The sequence below is a fragment of the Rhinichthys klamathensis genome, unplaced genomic scaffold (genome assembly GCF_029890125.1).
Source record: "Rhinichthys klamathensis goyatoka isolate OS25496 unplaced genomic scaffold, OSU_Roscu_1.1 h1tg000433l_1, whole genome shotgun sequence".
In the NCBI taxonomy this organism is placed as follows: domain Eukaryota; kingdom Metazoa; phylum Chordata; class Actinopteri; order Cypriniformes; family Leuciscidae; genus Rhinichthys; species Rhinichthys klamathensis.
In genome coordinates, this window is record NW_026606929.1 from 577,831 (window position 1) to 596,637 (window position 18,807).

Here is an 18,807-nt window from a genome sequence, read left to right on the forward strand (position 1 = left end):
CTTACACAGAAAGATTTGAGTTATTTGTAGCAGCTAATGCTATTACTGAAGAGAAAGCTGTACCCACTTTTTTAAGTGTGATGGGTCCAAAGACATATGCACTACTGCGTAACCTCCTGCAGCCAGAAAAACCGGGAGAGAAAACATATGATCAAATAGTGGGCACTCTCAAAGCACATTTCTCTCCAAAGCCCTTAGTAACTGCAGAGCGATTTCGATTTCACAGACGTAATCAGCTGGAAGGAGAAACCGTGACAATGTTTGTAGCGGTGCTAAAAAAATTAGCTGAACACTGCGAATTTGGTGAAGTACTAAATGACACACTTCGGGACAGATTAGTCTGCGGACTCCGCTGTGAGGGCATACAAAAAAGACTGTTAACGGAGAGCAACCTGACACTACAAAGAGCAATTGAGCTGAGTGTGTCTATGGAATTGGCTGCGAAGGAAGCACAGCAACTGAACTCAAACAGTAAAGTGTATAAGATGGAGACCGAAAAACAAACTGAATATAAAGGCCCATGTTTTCGCTGTGGTAAGACGGGACACTCACCCGTTTCGTGCTGGTTTAAAGATGTGGAGTGCCGCAGCTGCAAGAAAAAAGGACACATTGAGCGTGCATGTAAAAATAAAACAGAAAAGAAGGAAAAAACGCAGCAGAAACCAGTATACAGAAGGAAGCAAAAGCAACGCGTGTTTGCAGTTGGGCAGGAAAACAGGGAGGTTACTGACACATCTGATGAGGAATTTCCTTTGCATGTGCTCACTGTCGCAGGTGGAACCAAGGCTTATAAGGTCACTGCGCTGCTGGAAGGACAGCCTGTGAAAATGGAGATTGACACTGGTGCTGCTGTGTCGCTCATGTCGGATGCGGTATACAGTGAAATACTGAGCCACCTGCCACTCATGCCACCTGATGTGACGTACACTGGGGAAGCGGTAACCATGAAAGGACTCACTCAGGTAACAGTTGAACTGAACGGACAAACAAAAAAACTGCCATTGTATGTGGTCTTGGGTGGTTACCCCTCGTTGATGGGACGTTCTTGGCTGGAGCAACTCAAGGTGGACTGGCCGGCCATACATCTGATGACACCTAAAACACTGGAGCTTGAAGGTATTCTCCGAAAACACAGTGATGTTTTCAAGCAGGAGTTGGGCAGCATGAAGGAAATCAAGGTGAAATTGACTGTAGAGCCGGGAAGCCAGACAAAATTTTTAAAAGCCCGGCCCCTTCCATATGCGCTAAAACCCATGGTAGAGGCAAGCTTAGCTGAACTCATGAAGGAGGGGGTGCTGGAACCAGTCAGTGTGAGTAAGTGGGCAACACCCATTGTTCCAGTTTTAAAAAAAGATGGAGGCATAAGGATCTGTGGGGATTTTAAAGTCACTGTGAATCCAGTGTTGTCAGCAGAACAATACCCCTTGCCTCACATTAATGATATTTTTGCTGGACTGACAGGAGGGCAAAAATTCAGTAAAATCGACCTCAATCAAGCATACCTGCAGATGCATGTTGAGGAACAGTCCAGAGAACTTCTCACCATCAACACCCACAAAGGCCTATTTCGGTTTAAGCGGTTACCATTTGGAATTACTTCAGCTCCATCCGTTTTTCAGCGAGCGATGGATCAGATTCTGTCGGGCCTTCCAGGAGTGGTGTGTTACTTAGACGACATTCTAGTGACTGGCACTGATGAAGAGTCGCACTTACAACATCTTGATGCTTCCCTTGAGAGACTGAAAGAATATGGATTGAGAGTGCGCAAGGATAAATGTGAATTTTTCCAGTTTGCAGTTGAGTACTTAGGCCATGTCATTGATGCCTCTGGTTTGCATACATCTCCATCCAAGGTTAAGGCCATTGTGGATGCTCCAGTGCCCGAAAATGTAGGCTAGCTGAGGTCTTTCCTCGGTTTACTAAATTATTATGGGCGTTTCATTCCAAACATCGCTACGCTGCTGAAACCTCTGCACAAGTTGTTGTGTCATGAGAAAAATTGGAGGTGGACCTCTGAATGCCAGGAGGCATTCAAAAGAGCAAAGGAGACACTTTTAAGGTCAAATGCCCTCACTTATTTTGACCCTGCTCTTCCCATCCAACTGGCCTGCGACGCTTCTCCATATGGTGTGGGAGCTGCCTTGTCCCACATCATGCCAAATGGTCAAGAGAGGCCGATCGCATTTGCTTCCAGGAGTCTGAGTAAAGCAGAAGCGAACTATGCTCAGATCGAGCGAGAAGCGTTGAGCATTGTGTTTGGAGTTCGCAAGTTTTACCAGTACATTTTTGGAAGGAAGTTCACGTTGCTGACCGATCATCGCCCACTCACTACAATTTTTGGCCCACACCATGGCATTCCGTTTCTTGCTGCTAGTAGGATGCAAAGATGGGCTTTGTTGTTATCCGCTCACACCTATGACATCAAATATCGGAAGGCGGAATTGCATGGAAATGCGGACGGTCTGTCTAGATTGCCTCTCGCTGACAGAATAAAGGAGGCACAAGTTGCAGAAATTTTCTACTTCAGCCAGGTGGAAAGGGCCCCAGTAACAGCTGTGCAAGTACGAAAGAGCACACGCAATGACCCTGTCCTGTCCAAGGTCATGGATATCGTCATGACAGGAAAAGGAGAGAGCGATGACCTGGAGTTAAAACCATATATCTCTCGACGTCATGAACTTTCAGTGCAGTCAGGCTGCTTGCTGTGGGGAAGGAGAGTGATCATTCCCCCGGCTCTGCGCAAGCAAGTGCTAAAGCAGCTGCATGTGGGACACTGTGGAATGGTCCGAATGAAAGAAATTGCCAGGAGTTACTTCTGGTGGCCAGGAGTGGACGGCCAAATTGAGGAAAAGGCAAGAACATGTACGTCATGCCAGCGCATACGAAATGTACCCCAACTGGCTCCGCTGCACCCATGGGAATATCCAGAGAAACCATGGCATCGCATTCATGTCGATTTTGCAGGCCCAGTCGAGGACAAAATGCTGCTGGTTGTCGTGGATGCACACAGTAAGTGGCCTGAAGTGGCTATCATGAAATCTACCTCAGCTCAAAAGACAATTGAGAAACTGGGAGAAATTTTCAGTAGATTTGAACCTTCAGTGCAGCTTGTCTCAGATAATGGGCCCCAATTTACATCTCACGAGATGGCTACATTTCTACAAGCAAACGGGGTGCAGCATATCACGTCATCACCTTACCATCCTGCAACAAATGGGTTAGCAGAGAGGTTTGTCCAAACCATGAAACATGCGTTGAAAGCTTCACTCGGGTGGGGAACATTTCATCAACGCCTGCATAGCTTCTTGCTGTGCTACCGCAGTACTCCGCACGCAACTACCAAAGTGTCACCAGCGTCTTTGTTGCAAAATAGAGAGCTTAGGACAAGCTTTGAGCTGCTTAAACCAGCAACACTCAAAGAAACTGTCTTACGACAGCAAAGGAATCAGGTACAGCGACGGAATCTGCGAGCCAAGGACAGAACCTTTTCGATAGGCTCACCAGTGCTGGCCCGGAACTATGGTGGCGGTCCAAAATGGGTTCCGGCACCCACCTCAGCGTTTCTTGGATTTTTCTTAGTTAGGAGCTACCCTTATTGTTTCGGGGCAGAATAATCCCCAAAAAGGGTCAGCTAGGGTTTGAGGTAGTCTACCCTCACTCCCAGGGAAGTAGTTGTGTTTATTTATATAAGGAAATACAAAAAGCTGAATGTTCAAAAAAAAAAAAAAAAAATGTGTTCATAAGAAAGTTGGATTTCATAAATTCCTGACTACTGATATTACAGTTTAATTTGTAATATTTGTGTTAGACCTCAAAGAGTAAGGGGGAAGCATAGACAGTAAAAGAAATGGACACAGCGACCCCGTTGATTTCAACGGAGAGAGTTGAAGCCCAACATGGGCACTCACTTCCTGATAGCCAAGCGCACTGCGCAGGCTCAAACTGAGCTTGACGACAAAGTTGTCACGTGAGCAACCGTTCTGACCTTCTAGTAGATGTGCCGGGATAAATCTGAATTGAAATCTGAAACAAATCTGTTGTTGAAATATTTTGTCCCGTTGCTTTTATGAACTCTCTATCTATGGGCTTCTCCCTTGACTTTATGCCTCCATGTCCACCCGATTGCCTCATAGACAGTAAACGATTGCCTACGAGCTTCTACTTCAGTCTATACGGTAATTTCTCTACTGTGCGACAGAGCGTCCCGTGGTTATGACGCAATCGTTAGCCTATTTTTACAAGAATGGCTTCTACGGGGCCGTAACGTAAGATACAAAGTAATGGAGCCTTTTATACATTGTCGTGTTTCTTTAGAAATAAATAATGGACAAATGGAGTCTTTGGACGCCTCAGATGTAAAGTTATTCGCTATCAAAGTGACGCCAAAATGAATGGGAGTCAATGGGATGCTAACAGCAGGTGATAGCCAGCTACAATGGCGGCCCCCGGAGGCAGCTTTTAACTTCCGGCTGATGGATTACCCCCTTGGGGGGAAGGAGATGTTGTATATTGTGTTAATGCTTTATGTGACTACATTTCCCATGATGCACTTGGTACTATGCTTCCGGATGTTCCGGTGTTATGGAAGTGATGTCTGAGAAAGTAAACAGAGCAATCCCGCTAAGTTTGTGTGTGTGTCATATTTGCCTGCATACACCGTATACTCTTTAAGACACAATAGTGTCCTCAGAGACTCCCGCTGCCATTCTTTCTCCAAAATATACCCTCAACTATTGTCAAGGCAACACTCCACGGGCGTTGTGTCAAAACGCCCGCAGAACAGAGGGGCGGAGTGAGCAAAGCTCATTTTCATTTAAAGGCATATGCACTGAAACAGCATGCTGAAAACAGAGCTGGTTTTGACCTGGTAAAATGAGTGTTTTCTTACAATACTAATGAGAATTTTTAATTAAAGTATATTACAAACTTTTCATTTAGACCCTATGGGCCCTATTTTAACGATCTGAAACGCAAGTGTCAAAGCGCAAAGCGCAAGTAACTTTGTGGGCGGATCCCGGCGCTCCTCTTGCGCCTGGCGCAAATCTAAAAGGGGTTGGTCTGAATTAGCTTCATTATTCATAGGTGTGGTTTGGGCGTAACGTGAAATAAACCAATCAGAGCGTCATCTCACATTCCCTTTAAGAGCAGGCACGCTTGTTCTAAAGCAGATTCCTATTATAACGGCGGATTTGCCAGGCGCGCGCCAGGAGCGGTTCACAGCCGAGGAGAGCAATGTTCTCGCCAGGGCCGTAAAACACAGAGAAGTGACATTGGGGATGGAGAAACCCACCCAAATTAACTTCTGTTAAACATAAACAATTTGGGTAAATGTGTAAGCTACATGTATGCTTTTACAATAAATTGTCTATCTATCTATCTATCTATCTATCTATCTATCTATCTATCTATCTATCTATCTATCTATCTATCGTAATAATGTATGATTTGCAAAAATGAAAACTGCTGCTTAGATGAGAAAATCAACGTGTATGCGTGTTGTGCACACGCTACATTGATTATGGCCAAGCATGCGCCCTTAAAATAGCATAATAAACAACGCGCAACGCGCCACTGACTTTAGACTAGGTTTTTTCTGGTCAGTGGCGCAATTGTTTTATAGAACAGCAAAATAGCATGAGGGGAAGTTTGCGCCGGAACACGCCTCCTCTTTGCGCTGAACCGCCCCGGGGAGCGCAAGTGTATTTCTTAGTTAACCGATGTGTGTCTGTGGAGGGAAAAGTCCGCTTTGCGCGGGTGCAAAATAGGAATGATACATGCGTCAGTGTACAAAGTCATTTGCGCCGAGTGCAAGATAGGGCCCTGTGAATCAAATTAACTTGTATGAAAATGGCATTATATGGCCCCTTTAAACTGCGAGAGGCGTGTAAGCTTACGATACTCCAACATCCTACGTCATACATGCGCCACGCCCACGGGTTACTCTTGTGGCGCAAGTCGAATTGCGTAGTATGCGTACGGTCGTCTGGCGGAAGCTAGTTATTTTAGATTATAAAGGTATAAATATGGGTATTTTTCTAACAAAAACCCATGGCTTCGCTTCCACAGAACCACTTAAGTAATTTCCAACACGACTGACTTTGGAGCAAAACATATTAAACTCTCGTCCATAGAGAGTCATAAAGTTGATCCTGCTGCGAGCTCATGGACAACTCCTACTCACGCTCTCAGTCTCTGCAAGATTCGGAAGGGAATGATTCAGATTCCGCTTGGCACAGCTACTAGAAGACTTACAACTGTCAGACAGGTTGCTCACGTCACATATACGTCGTCAAGCTCAGTTTTAGCCTGCGCAGTATGCTCAGCCATTAGGAAGTGAGTGCTTCTAATTGACTTCACTATTCTCCGTTGAAGTCTATGGGGTCGCTGTGTCCATTTCTTTTACTGTCTATCCCACATAGCAAACAGACTTGGCCCAAATGTGGCCTCAAAATGGCACTGCTGGCATGTTGCCGGCACTGGCATGCATCATGTCAGCCAACTCTGGGCCATGCGTGGCAATGATGGCACTGCATGCATGACGGCAGACAACATTTGGGCCGATTGTGGATGGGAGGTGTGTGGCCCAGATCAGTTTAGCGATTATGGCCCAGATCAGTGTAGCGATTATGGGCCATACTTTGTGTACTGGACAGTTATAAGTATTTAGGGCTGCTAGGCCTATTAGTTTTCAGCAATGTTCACAAAATTCAATAATCATTAAACAATTCCCAAATCCATTTGACCTGAACAAAATATACATTTTCCTAACATGATAATTGATTTTTTTTTTTTTTTTATATATAAATTTATAATTTAAAGAAAAAATAATTCACATACAAAATAGTCAACGTTTTCCATACTTTTTAGTTTAAGCACCACAAAATCATGTTAAAAACGTACTATATATATATATATATATATATATATATATATATATATAGCAGTTTATTAAAAAACGTTTGAAAAAAAATATCATTTAAAAAATGTTTATTTTGGCGCGATCTCCACGGTAACAGCAGCTTTTCTGGTTGGTGAATGAGGTTCACGTGATGTCTGCGTCGTTTGAAATTTCTCCCGCTGAAGGGTGAAGAAGTCTCACTGTCAGACAACTGCTGTTCAGGTAAGTAAAGTTCGTCGCTCTCTTTCTTTGTGCTTTTTTAAATACCAGAATTCAAACTCGGATGTCACTTTGTTCTTTATTGAAGTGAACTTTTGCTTATATGGTAGCGGATTCACTGCCCCTTGAGAATGCGAGTACAGACTGACGCGACCGGTGCGATAGACCGGCCTGCGGGATGTAATGTAATGCTGTTAAAATGATAGGAAAAATCACAGCGAAATCAGCAACAAACAACAGTAATTGACTTTTAAAGCTCAAAGTGATTCAATGGTTGTATAATCAGATTTAATTATATCTAAATCTAATCTGTGACTTTGATAATCAGGATATGTCTGCTATTTTATGTGTGTGTGTGTATGTCTGTTCTTGTTTTTTAAAGGAAGTTCAAACAAAACTCTGAAACTCAAACTCTGAAAATTTACTCATCATTTTCTCTTAAGATTGGATGAGTTGGTTTCTTTTGATGAACACAAAGAACACATTTTGAGGAATGTTGGTGACCAGACAGGTACTGGAATGTAACATTAAATTGGAAAAAAAAAATATATGGAAGCCAGTGGTTCTCTACTGTCTGATTAAACATTTATTTTTTTAATTTCTGCTGTGTTCAACAGAAGGAAGAAACTCATACAGGCATCGTACAAGTGGAGGTGAGGAAATGTTGACAGAATTTACATTTTTGGTTGAACTATACCTTTAGTGGATAATTGCCGTTTTATTTTAACAGTTAATAAATTAAAAGTTAATTCACAGATAAGCATGTGTTTACACCACAGTTTCCATATCTAAACATTTTAAAGGTTTTTGTTTGCTAAAATGGTTTTGTTTGTCAAAATACTGTTGTCATACTGTTGTGAGTTTGACAACAGTATTTTGACAGTCATTCAATAGTGCCACATTATAAGCAACCATTTCCTGTATAAAATGTAACCAAAGCAACCTTATTTTATTTTGTTACCTACATTTATTTACAGGTGGATTAATGTTTGTATATGTATTTATTAATTTTGTATTAATTTAATATTTTGTCTTTTAGCTGCTGTGAGAAAAAAATCGTCTGACACAACATGCTCCAAGCAACTATACAAGATGGCTTCAGCTTGCTCCTGATAGAGATGGAGGAAGGAGAGAGCGCTTGAGGAGAAAAGAGGGGCTGCAGAGCTGTACTTCACTTCCTGAGAACAATTTTTTTCTCCCTCACACATACAAAAATTCTGATGTGTAAATTTGTTTTAAGTAATTGTTTTAATTTGCTCTATGTTTGTTGAGAGTAGAATTAGATTATAATATGGTTACATTTCAGTGCTAGATTCATTCATAGATTAATTTAGTTAGAATTGGAAAATGTTGTATACTTGGCTGTTCAGGCAACTACAATAGTGTTCACACAACTCTAGCTGTATTACTACAATATTACTACAATAAGTAAGCTACTGTTTAAAGGAACACTCCACCGTTTTTTCATATTAAACTTTTTTTTTTTTTATTAAACAGACCATTAATATATTAAACAGACCATTAAACTATGTTATTGCCTTATAACATATAATGGATAACTATAATGTATGGCAGAATAGCACTTGATAGCACTTCAACTCGGTGCAGTAATATCATCACTCATAATCCTCTCCCGATGATATAGTTATATTACTGCGCCGAGTCCAAGTGCTATTCCGCCATACATTATTATCCATTTTACCCGCTTAGAAAAGCGCCATGTTTTATTTTGTTTCACCATACTTGGTCGTGTAACTGTATTTAAATAGGGAAAACGTGGAGGTGTTTGGTCGCTTCTAACTTCATCTCTGTTTGGATCCTAATGAATGAACTGGGCTAAGCTAAGTGCTATCAAAGTGTTGCCGCGCGCCAGAGCGATTGAGTGCCACACTGAGACGAGAGAGGTATGTATCAACTCGTCTTAGTTAAGGGAATAACATAGTTTAATATGAAAAAACGGTGGAGTGTTCCTTTAAGACAGACCAGAACATTTTGAAATTAAATGCACTTTGAGGTAATAGGATGTTGCGCTTTGAATGCACTAAAATAGCCTTCACTAGCCTTTTTGAATTACAAAAAAAAATAGCCTTCACACAGTTACACAATTCTAGATGTGAATTTTCATTATTATTAATTGTTTTGGCTTGTGCATTACTACAATAAGTAACTGTTAAAGACAGACAAGAACATTTTGAAATTAAATGCAATTTTTTGAGGTGCTAATAAGATGTTATGCTTTGAATGTACTAAAATAGCCTTCACACAGTTACACAATTCTAAATGTAATTTAAAAATGTATTTTTGGCGTGTACATTATTGTTAAATAAAGCAATTTAGCAGGGCACCACCGCAGTTTGAAAAGTGTCTGTCAAATGTCAGCTCGCCCTGTGGGTCCGTCAGAACCTTTGTCAAAGTACTTTTTACTTTTGGTGAAAAATAAATGTAGCGAAGTTGAATACTTTATTTTTATTCAACTCAAGTAAAAGTACCACAATTTAATTATACTCAAGAAAGTAGAAAGAAATTGAAAAATCTACTCAAGTATTGTAACGAAAGTATTTGTAATTAGTTACTTTCCACCATATATATATATATATATATATATATATATATATATTATATACAGACACTCTGTATATATGTACGTGTGTGTGTTACATTGTCACTAAAAAGTATATTTACTGTATAATGTAGTGGACTACCGTAATACAGTATAGCCAACAGTATTACTGTCACGTTTTCTATGTGTTTAGTTGTTCTGTGATCTTGTTTTCCCCCTGTCTTTGTGATTTTGGTTCAGTCCTGTTAGTTTTCCCGCTCCTCGTTTATGTTCAGTTTCTTCACCTGTGTTCAGTTAATTATCCCATTAGTCCCAGTTCTTTTAGCCCTGTGTTTTCCCTCAGTGTTTGTTGGTCGTCGTCAATGTATGGTTGTGTTTACCCTGAAGTCCTGGAGTTTATTTTGTTCCTGTATGTTCCTGAAGTGAAGTTTTGTAAATAAATCAACTATACTGCAGAACCTTCTGTCCTCGTCTTCAGCTACCTGCACACAACCTGACAATTACAGCTAGTGATGGCCAAATGAAGCGTTTCGAAGCATTATTGCTTTCCGATACAATTGTGTCGAAAATGGTTCATTACTCGAAGCTTCATTCAGATAGAAATTGCAGCACCATCTCCTGGTGAAGTAAATGTAATGCAACAAAGCTGACAACCATAAAATGCCAGTAGGCTTGTGTTAACGCCCCGTTTATGACGTGTTTACCGAGGCGATCAAAGCTGAAACAGTGTAGTGCTGTGAAACTCATTTATGTAGGTGAAGTTTACAGACACTGATGAATTTCATGTGTTCACCTTGATAATAAAACATTAAGCATGATGTGTGTGTGTGTGTAATTTTTTCTTTGCCACTCTCCTCAACAATAACACCAATCCAAACACCGACTACTACAACCCACGGTGTTGCCATGGTTTGGCTTCACTTTTATAAGAAATACAGCCGCCAGGTTTCAAACCTGTCAACACTGGATCGGGCTGTCAAAGCAGTCAGGTGGTTCACTACAGGAGTGAAGCAGTGGGCCTTTCTCAATCTATGTTCTTGTCTGTACTTGTCCTTGTGTTCTTGTGAAACGTCATCTTTTGTGGCCCAAGTACTGTCCCAATACACAAGTTTGCATTTTGGCAAGAACAGTTAAAAATCCCGGAAGTGTTCTTGACACGCCCATTTTACCGAGGATGCATCGGTTGGTAACTTGTGTGAACTTGACGGCAGAAATATCCCAGCATTCAATTCGGCATTCGAGGAAGGAGAGGCAGGTCAATACAGTATTTCGTTTTTCTACAATTACGTACACTATTTCATCACTCAATTCACTTCTGAGAACATTTGATGCGAGAAATCAACTGTGTAGATTTCAAATATTGGCATTTTTACGAAAATTTATGGCTAATCGAAAATGTGCTCAAACGTTTTCGGAAGTGAGAATCTCCATAAGCGCCTGCGGGTGTAACGTTAGCTATCGAGCCAACCGGCCAGTTTGCTCACAGACTCGTTTTTCCCCACAGTCAAGAGACCATTGCAGCCTGGCTGTTATCGTCAACAATTCTCGTTATGTTTGGGTACTGCAGACGGTGTCTGTGCAGGGGAATTATTGCGCAATACCAGCAAGAACACATCGTCTCAAACTGTCAGCAGCGTTCTGTGTGCTCGTCATCTTGTGAGTTCATTCTTCCAAGAACAACTAGCAAGAGCGTTCTCCCCAAGAACACAAGTCCGTTCTTTGCATTCTTGGTTTTGAGAAACACCCCGTGTGTTTGCTTCAGACGTCATTTTCACGTAACTAATGACGTAATGATACAAGCTCCGAAGCAGTGGTTCATTGCAAGGACCGTTCGAGTTTGAAGCAAGCTTCGGAGCGTCGGTGTCAGACGTAACATCACTAATTACAGCACAGAAAACAATGTCTGATTACATACCTGTTCTGTCTACAAACGTTTGAATGATTGAAGACACTGTTGTTCTCCCAACATTCAGCTGTACCTTTTGACCCACCTAAACCTAAAAAAGTGAGTTTTTAGGTAGGATTAAAAAATGTTTAGATTTTGGCCATCTTTAATATGAGAAGGAAGTGCAGACAGATACAGACAAAACGGAAAAGGTAGGTATATGTGACGAATGGAATACTGACCACTGATTGAAGACATCTGTCAATCAAGACAAAAAGTACAGCAGGCTGCGGCAGAAGTAAGTCGTGTGTGTATTTTTACTTTTATTATTATTTATTTTTCTCTTCGTTTTCTTTTTTACTGTGTAAAGTGCCTTGAGAAACTGAGAAACTGCTTTAAAGGCGCTATATAAAAGGCGTTCATTATTTTTATTTAAGTGAATGAACATTTTATTTTGTTATCACTTACCCACCCTTTTAAGTTTTTCCAAATATGTACGAGTTTCTTTCTTCTGTTGAACACAAAAGAACCAGACAGTTGACCTATAGCAAACTTGACTTCCATGGTATTGTTTTTCCTATCGTGGAAGTCAATGGCAACAGACAACAGTTTGGTTACCAACATTCTTTAAAATGTCTTCTTTTGTGTTCAACAGAAGAAACAAACCCATACAGGTTTGGAAAAACTTAAAGGGGTGGGTAAGTGATGACAGAATTTTCATTTTTGGCTGAACTATCCGTTCATTTTTAAATTGTTGCTAACAACCCTTAAAAAAGATTAACCATGGCTTTGCTATGCAACAGAAGAAACAAACCCATACAGGTTTGGAAAAACTTAAAGGGGTGGGTAAGTGATGACAGAATTTTAATTTTTGGCTGAACTATCCCTTAATTTTTAAATTGTTGCGAACAACCCTTAAAAAAGATTAAACATGGCTTTGCTATGATAACCATAGGTATAACCAACTGTGGCTACAGCACTTTTACTATGGTAAAACCATGGTTAATTTTAATAAGGGATTTATAAAATAAGTGTTCAAATGCAGTATAAAAACATTTTAACAACTAATCTAAAAGTTTTAGTTACTTAGTGTTGAGTTGAAGTTTGTTTTCAAAAAGAGAATGAATATGCTACAACACCTGTTGAGCAATTTTCTTTGGAATTGTACTCCACTTGTAATGCAACCATTGTTGAGGAGTTGGACTCTTGCCGTTCCTCTAGGGACAACTGAGGTTTCAGGGGAGGTCAAAATACATACTTCTCTAAAAAAAGGACCACCTGTGTTTCTTTGGGACCTAAAGGAAATAAGAAAATTAAATTGTGCACTTGCTTTCATTAGGCAATCTAATTCAGAAATAACAACATATCTTACTTCAGGCAGCTAAATACTAATAATATAATATATTCTGTGAATTAATGCAAATAATTTGCTAGATTCGTAGATTGTAGTAAATATTTAATCTTCTTCGCATGTTCACAGATCCACGTGAGGCCTCATTGCTGAAGCTCCATGAGAATTGAAATGCGTTTGTGTCAAAATGTGACGGTTAAAAAGTCGTCTACTCATTTCGTGCACTTGAATTAATGTCTCTGTCCCCTAAGGCCTTGTCGATTCTATTCAATATTTCAGGACTACTTAATATAGTTTCTACGATGAGCCTAACCATTTGACCTCACTGATTTCCGTTAATAATATAGCAGAGGTTTATGGGAAAAATTTAAACGAATGGCGCCAAATGCGCTGTTTTAATTGGTCAGCGCGATGCTGGTGAGGTTAGTTGGCCGCGCTGACCATAGAGCAAACACTTCTAGATTAAGGCGGGCATACACTGTGCGATGTCTGTGCGATTTCAGCACGGTACCTACTCACACTGAACGAGTAAATCGCATGCGATGTAAAGCCAAAGTTCAGGATTGATGTGCTTACACTATAGTCAAGTCATCTTCATTTATATAGCGCTTTTAAAGCTACACTGTGTGATTTTTACGCCCATCTAGCGGTGAAAAGGTATATGACCATCCAGTGAATATTAGTTCCCTTTCAGTCGTTCACGTTCGACGTAGTCGACGTGTCGACTGATTGGGATCACGCTTAGAGAGACCGTCATCTTCGAGTACTATTAAAACGAGCCAATGAAATTGGCGTGCGTGAAATGCATCACACACTCCGCCCCCGCGCCGCAGGTATAAATACGGAAGTGGATGCACGCACTAGATGTCTTTCACTTCGGAGCCGATCGTCTTTGATGTCTCTGAAGAGTGCTGTTGTTTACAACGAACGAGTGTGTCGGTGTTCTTCTGGAAAACTCTCCCAGTGCTGGTGGTTCTACAGCGCGAGTGCAGTGGTGATCGCGAGCTTTGATCTCTCAACTGCTGTTTACAGCTACAAATTTCTAAAGGTTTGTGTGTGTTGACGGCTGGTTAGAGGGCAGAAAAGTGAGTGCTTCACTGTTTTAGTTCACTGTTTAGTGTTGCCGCGGTCATTCCCCTGTGTGCTCCGGCACAGGTGACGGGTCCTATTTCCTGAAAGAGCAACACGGGTGCGTTTGCGTCTTTTTCACCCAAAAAAAAAAAAAATTTTTGAAAGATGTCATTCCACCTGTGCGTTTCTGGATTAGGTCATTCCCTTTTCCTCTCTGACGGTCACAATTGTTGCATCACATGTGTGGACTTCCAGCACGCTGAAGCAGCTTTTGTGGGCAGTACATGTTCCCATTGCGGGAATATGACTGTCGCGGTGTTGAGATCGAGACTCGCCTTCGTCCGCGAAGCGCGAGTCCCCATTACCATCCCCCACCCCCGGGTGCCGTGTGGGATGGGTGAACGGAGGATAGTGATGGAGATCTCGCCCGGTAACCATTCCCTGTGGGCTCCTCACTCCTCCATCACACTGTAGCAGATAGAATTCCTGTTGAACGTGCTGGTCCCTCTGTAATGGACCGATCAGCCGTTTCAATTGGGGTTCCCCCAGAGGATAAGATGTCGATAGCAGCACCGGAGGGTGAGCTGACCTCTGGAGATGACGACTCGGCTGTGTTTTCTCCCTCTGGGAGTTTAACATTGCCCGAGCCAGATCCAGAAAGGTCAGCTATGCTGAAACGGGCCACCGAGGCTGCCGGGCTCGAGTGGAACCCTCCAGCGTGTCCCGTCCAGTCTTGGTTGGAGGATTGGTATCCTGGTCTCCCCAATTTCCCAGGTTGGGCTGGTCAGCGACACGGCGGAGAACTATGTCCAACAGTTCTCTGCCGCCCAAGTGCAGACGGAGGCCATCCGGCACATCCTGCCCCGGCGGCTCGCTGCTGCCTCCACCCCGCCGCCGGTGGCAGTTCCTCCGCCTGCTCGTCGCCGAGGGCGTTCCCCTCCCGCCGCTCTCACTGGGCCTCCGCAGCAGCCTCCAGCCAGGCCTCAGCATGGAGCCGGCCGTAGCAGGGACGCCCAGCCCACTCCAGGCGCTGCCAAGCCAGGTGGCAAGCCACAGCGAAAGCTCAGGGATGGAGGAGGATGCTCTGTGAGTTTGTCAAAAATCCACTCCCTCCCCCCGGGTGAGGGCCGGGTGGAGTCTTTGTTTGTGTGTGTGTCTGTTCCTCCGCTGCTCCCAAAAGAAGCGGAGCAAGCGGTACCCACACTCCAAAGAAAGAGCGAATTCCTCTGTTCCTGGGTTCCAAGAGGGCGAGTCTGGCGGTGTGCGACCCTGTAAGCCTTGCACCCCTCAGCCCCCTCTTGTTCGCCAGCACGGCAGCTGGGTGCGGTTCGAGGACCCGGTCATCCGCCTTCTCACGCATCCCTGGCCGTCTCGTGGAGACAGGTAAGTGTTATACACCACACTCAGACCCTGCTTCGGGCCGCCTCCGGGCCTTCCGAGCCGGGTCCCTGTCCTCCACCTCGCTGCCCCACCTCGGGTACGTCTGTGGTTCCTTGGCCCCTGGCACGGTGTGTGTAAGCCTGAAGATGCTTCCTACCGCTCCAGCTGGCCCCGAAACTACCAGCAGACTCGGCTTGCGATTCATTTCGCTTGGCTTCGCCCTGGCTCAGTGATATTCTTCATACCTAGGTGTTGAGCTGAGATGCTCCTAAGATTAGTGATATTTATCACACCTTCGTGTTGAGCGCTGCTCCTGTCCTGTGTGCGCATGTCGCAGTCCTACTAGCGAAGGACGCGATGTTGGCTCTCCTCCAGCCGATATGAAGGCCGGTTTCTATAGACCCGTACTTCATTGTACCCTAGATAGGTGGTGGGTTATGGCCATCTTGGACCTGTGTCAATTGAAACGGGCCCTTTTTCGAAAGCCTCCATTCAATTACTACACAGAGATGCATTTTCAAATGCTCCGTCCCCAAGGTTGGCCTGCAGCATTCGACCTGAAGGACAGTACTTCAGATCTCTATCCTTCCGCTCCACAGACCATTCTGTGTTCTGGCGTCGAGGGTATGAAGTATCAGTACAAGTCCTACCCTTCGAGTGCTCCATAGCCAGTTGGGTCTTCAGGTCAACTGGAAGAGAGTAATCTCGCCCTCAGGCTAAGTTTCTCTGTTTCAGTTCAGGAGAAGGACTCGGTCCAACACGTCTCTTCAAGAAGAGTGTGTTAGGTTAGTGCTAGAAGTGAGAAAGGGTTCCACTGAAAATTTCAGAGGCTCCTGGGGCATATGGCAGACGAAGCCGCTTGGCTTCCTCCATATGAAGACCGCTTCAGCACTAGTTTTATGATCGAGTCCCGAGGTGACCGTGGCAGAGCGGCACGCCCTGTGTGATAAAAGATCACCCCGGCTGGCCGCCAAACTCTCAACCCGTGTTCAGACCTTCAGGTCCACTAACACCGACTGTGATGGCCCAAGGCCACACAGGCAAGGCCGGGTAACGGCCAGCAATGGTAATACCAGCACACATGGGTTAAGCATGCAGGTTAAGTTATTTTTTGCAGTTAGCCACACCCCAAACAATTCATGATTTCAAAACACAGATCATATAGTTTATTTCAATTATAATATATATTTATTTGCTTTAGCCATACACTGTTTAAATGGAGTGCACACATTTTCACATTGTAGGGTTATGTAAACATTTTCTGTTCTATTAATTATTGTTTCTTTGTTACCATGTTGGAGAGAGATCTGTCCTGGGGGAAGAAAGGCGTGGCCAAGGGTGGAGGACTGTGATATCCTGTGGCCTGCCAATTAAGACATACCATGTGCTGGCATGTCGGAGGGGGGTTTTGGGTTTAGTTTGTGTTACTTTGTACTTGTGGTATTTGTCGTCCATTTTGTTTCCCCTTATGTGTAAATTGGTTTGGCCAAGCCACTATATATGTTCCATTGTGTCTCATTTAGGCAGGTCAGTTTGTTTAGTTCATATCTTGTTTTGTTGTATGCTGTTTTGAGTATACTTATATTTTGTTGACCTCTTTTATAGGCCTTGTTGCTAACTTTTTGGTTTTCTATTGTTTAATATTTTTTTGGGTAAATAAAACAAAACCCTCTTTTTCAACAAAAACTCCTGTTTTCCTCATTGCCGGACTGTTCGTCCGTGACAATTGGTGGCAGCGGTTGGATTATCCAGTTGAGGAAACAGGATTTTTTTTTTTTTTCTGCTCTTCCCTTTTCCATTTTTTTTTATTCTTTGGTTGGTGATCCCTCCAACACTGAAGAAAGATGATAAAGGGAAAAGGTGGAAAAAGACTTGGTGTGTCTACAGTGGCCCTGGAGAAGCAAGCCAGTGAAGAGGAAGAAGGTGGAGCCTCAGGAGGGGCTGAGGACACAGAGGGTAAGGAGCCAACTCTCTCTGACTTGATGGCCATTTTTCAGGCGCACATGGGGCAGCAGGAGGCTCGAGAGGCAAAGCAGAATGAGGCAACTGTGAGACAAGAACAACGTTTTAAAGCTCTTCAACACCAGTTTCAGCTTTTGCAGTTAGAAGTTCAGGCCCGGACATCTGTGGTGGCAAATCCACTTTCGGACGACTCTGATCCTCCAGATAGGGAGGTTCAATCATCCACTATGCACCCTCTGCCAGACCAAGCTGAGCCCATGATGACCACTCAAACAGGGGCCTCGGTAGGTCAGTCTTGCTCACAACATAAGCCCAGGTTGGAAAAATTAACTGATAATGATGACATTGAACATTTCCTCATTACATTTGAACGCATTGCTGTAGCATGCAGGTAGCAGAAAGCTGATTGGATTTTTCAGTTAATTCCATTACTAACTGGCAAAGCTAGAAGTGCATATGTTCATATGGACAGTGATGACTCCCTTGACTATGATCAGGTAAAATCAGCCATTCTTGCTAAATATGACATTAACCCTGAGACCTACAGGCAAAGATTCCGCTCCACAGAGGTGAACTCTAAAGAGAGCCCCAAGGAGTTGTATGCAAGGCTCAAGGAGCTTTATGGAAAGTGGGTCCAGCCTAAGGGTAAAACCATTCAGGAAATTTGCGAAGTGATGATACTAGAGCAGTATCTGAGAATGTTGTCTCCTGAGCTGCAGGTCTGGGTCCGAGAGCACGACCCAAATTCAGCCATGGAGGCTGCTAGACTGGCTGAGGTTTTTGTGGCTGCCCGAAAGAAGGGACAACCATGGAGTTATAACTCATGGAGAACTGCGAAGGATAATCGCAAACCAACACACGATCCAGGCACCGGGGTGGGTAAATTCCCCATGATGGAAAGCCAACCAGCTAACAGACCAGTAAAATCCTTAGGGAGGAAGCCAATCTGTTATCTTTGTGGAGTAGAAGGCCATACGAAACCTATGTGCCCTAAAAACTCAGTTAACATGACTCAGATGTGCTTTGTACCACGAACTCAGGAGGAACCTGAGCTCAAGAAGGTCCAGTCTATTAAAATGAAAAACATTGAAGTTAATGGGATAATGCTCAAGGCTCTGCTTGATTCCGGAAGTGATCAGACACTTGTGCACAGGAAGTTTGTACCTCCCTATATAATTAGCACGGAAGACACCATACCTATCTGTTGTGTACATGGGGATGAAAAGAGCTATTCAACAGCTGACATGTACACAAAAGTAGATGGGCAAACCTACCTGTTGAATATTGGGGTTGTCGATGGCTTACCTTTTCCTGCTGTGCTAGGGAGAGACATTCCAGTGCTGTTTGATTTGTTAGAGTCAGACCAACGGCGAAAATGTAATGCAGTTGTTACCAGAGCACAGGCAACGAAATCCAATGACTACTCTGAGACTCTATGTACCCTGCCTTTCTACAATGAGGAGTTGGAGCCAGCACCCGGG

General features: G+C 43.3%; 1 protein-coding gene across 1 annotated transcript; it reads left to right on the forward strand.

Annotated features, from left to right (window-relative positions):
* Nucleotides 1–1,103: 1,103 nt before the first annotated feature.
* LOC130071211 (uncharacterized protein K02A2.6) lies at nt 1,104–7,785 on the forward strand. The gene is given in 2 exon segments (XM_056235888.1): nt 1,104–3,449; nt 7,735–7,785. Coding segments are annotated over 2 exon segments (2,337 nt in total). The 5' UTR covers nt 1,104–1,163.
* Nucleotides 7,786–18,807: the final 11,022 nt, after the last annotated feature.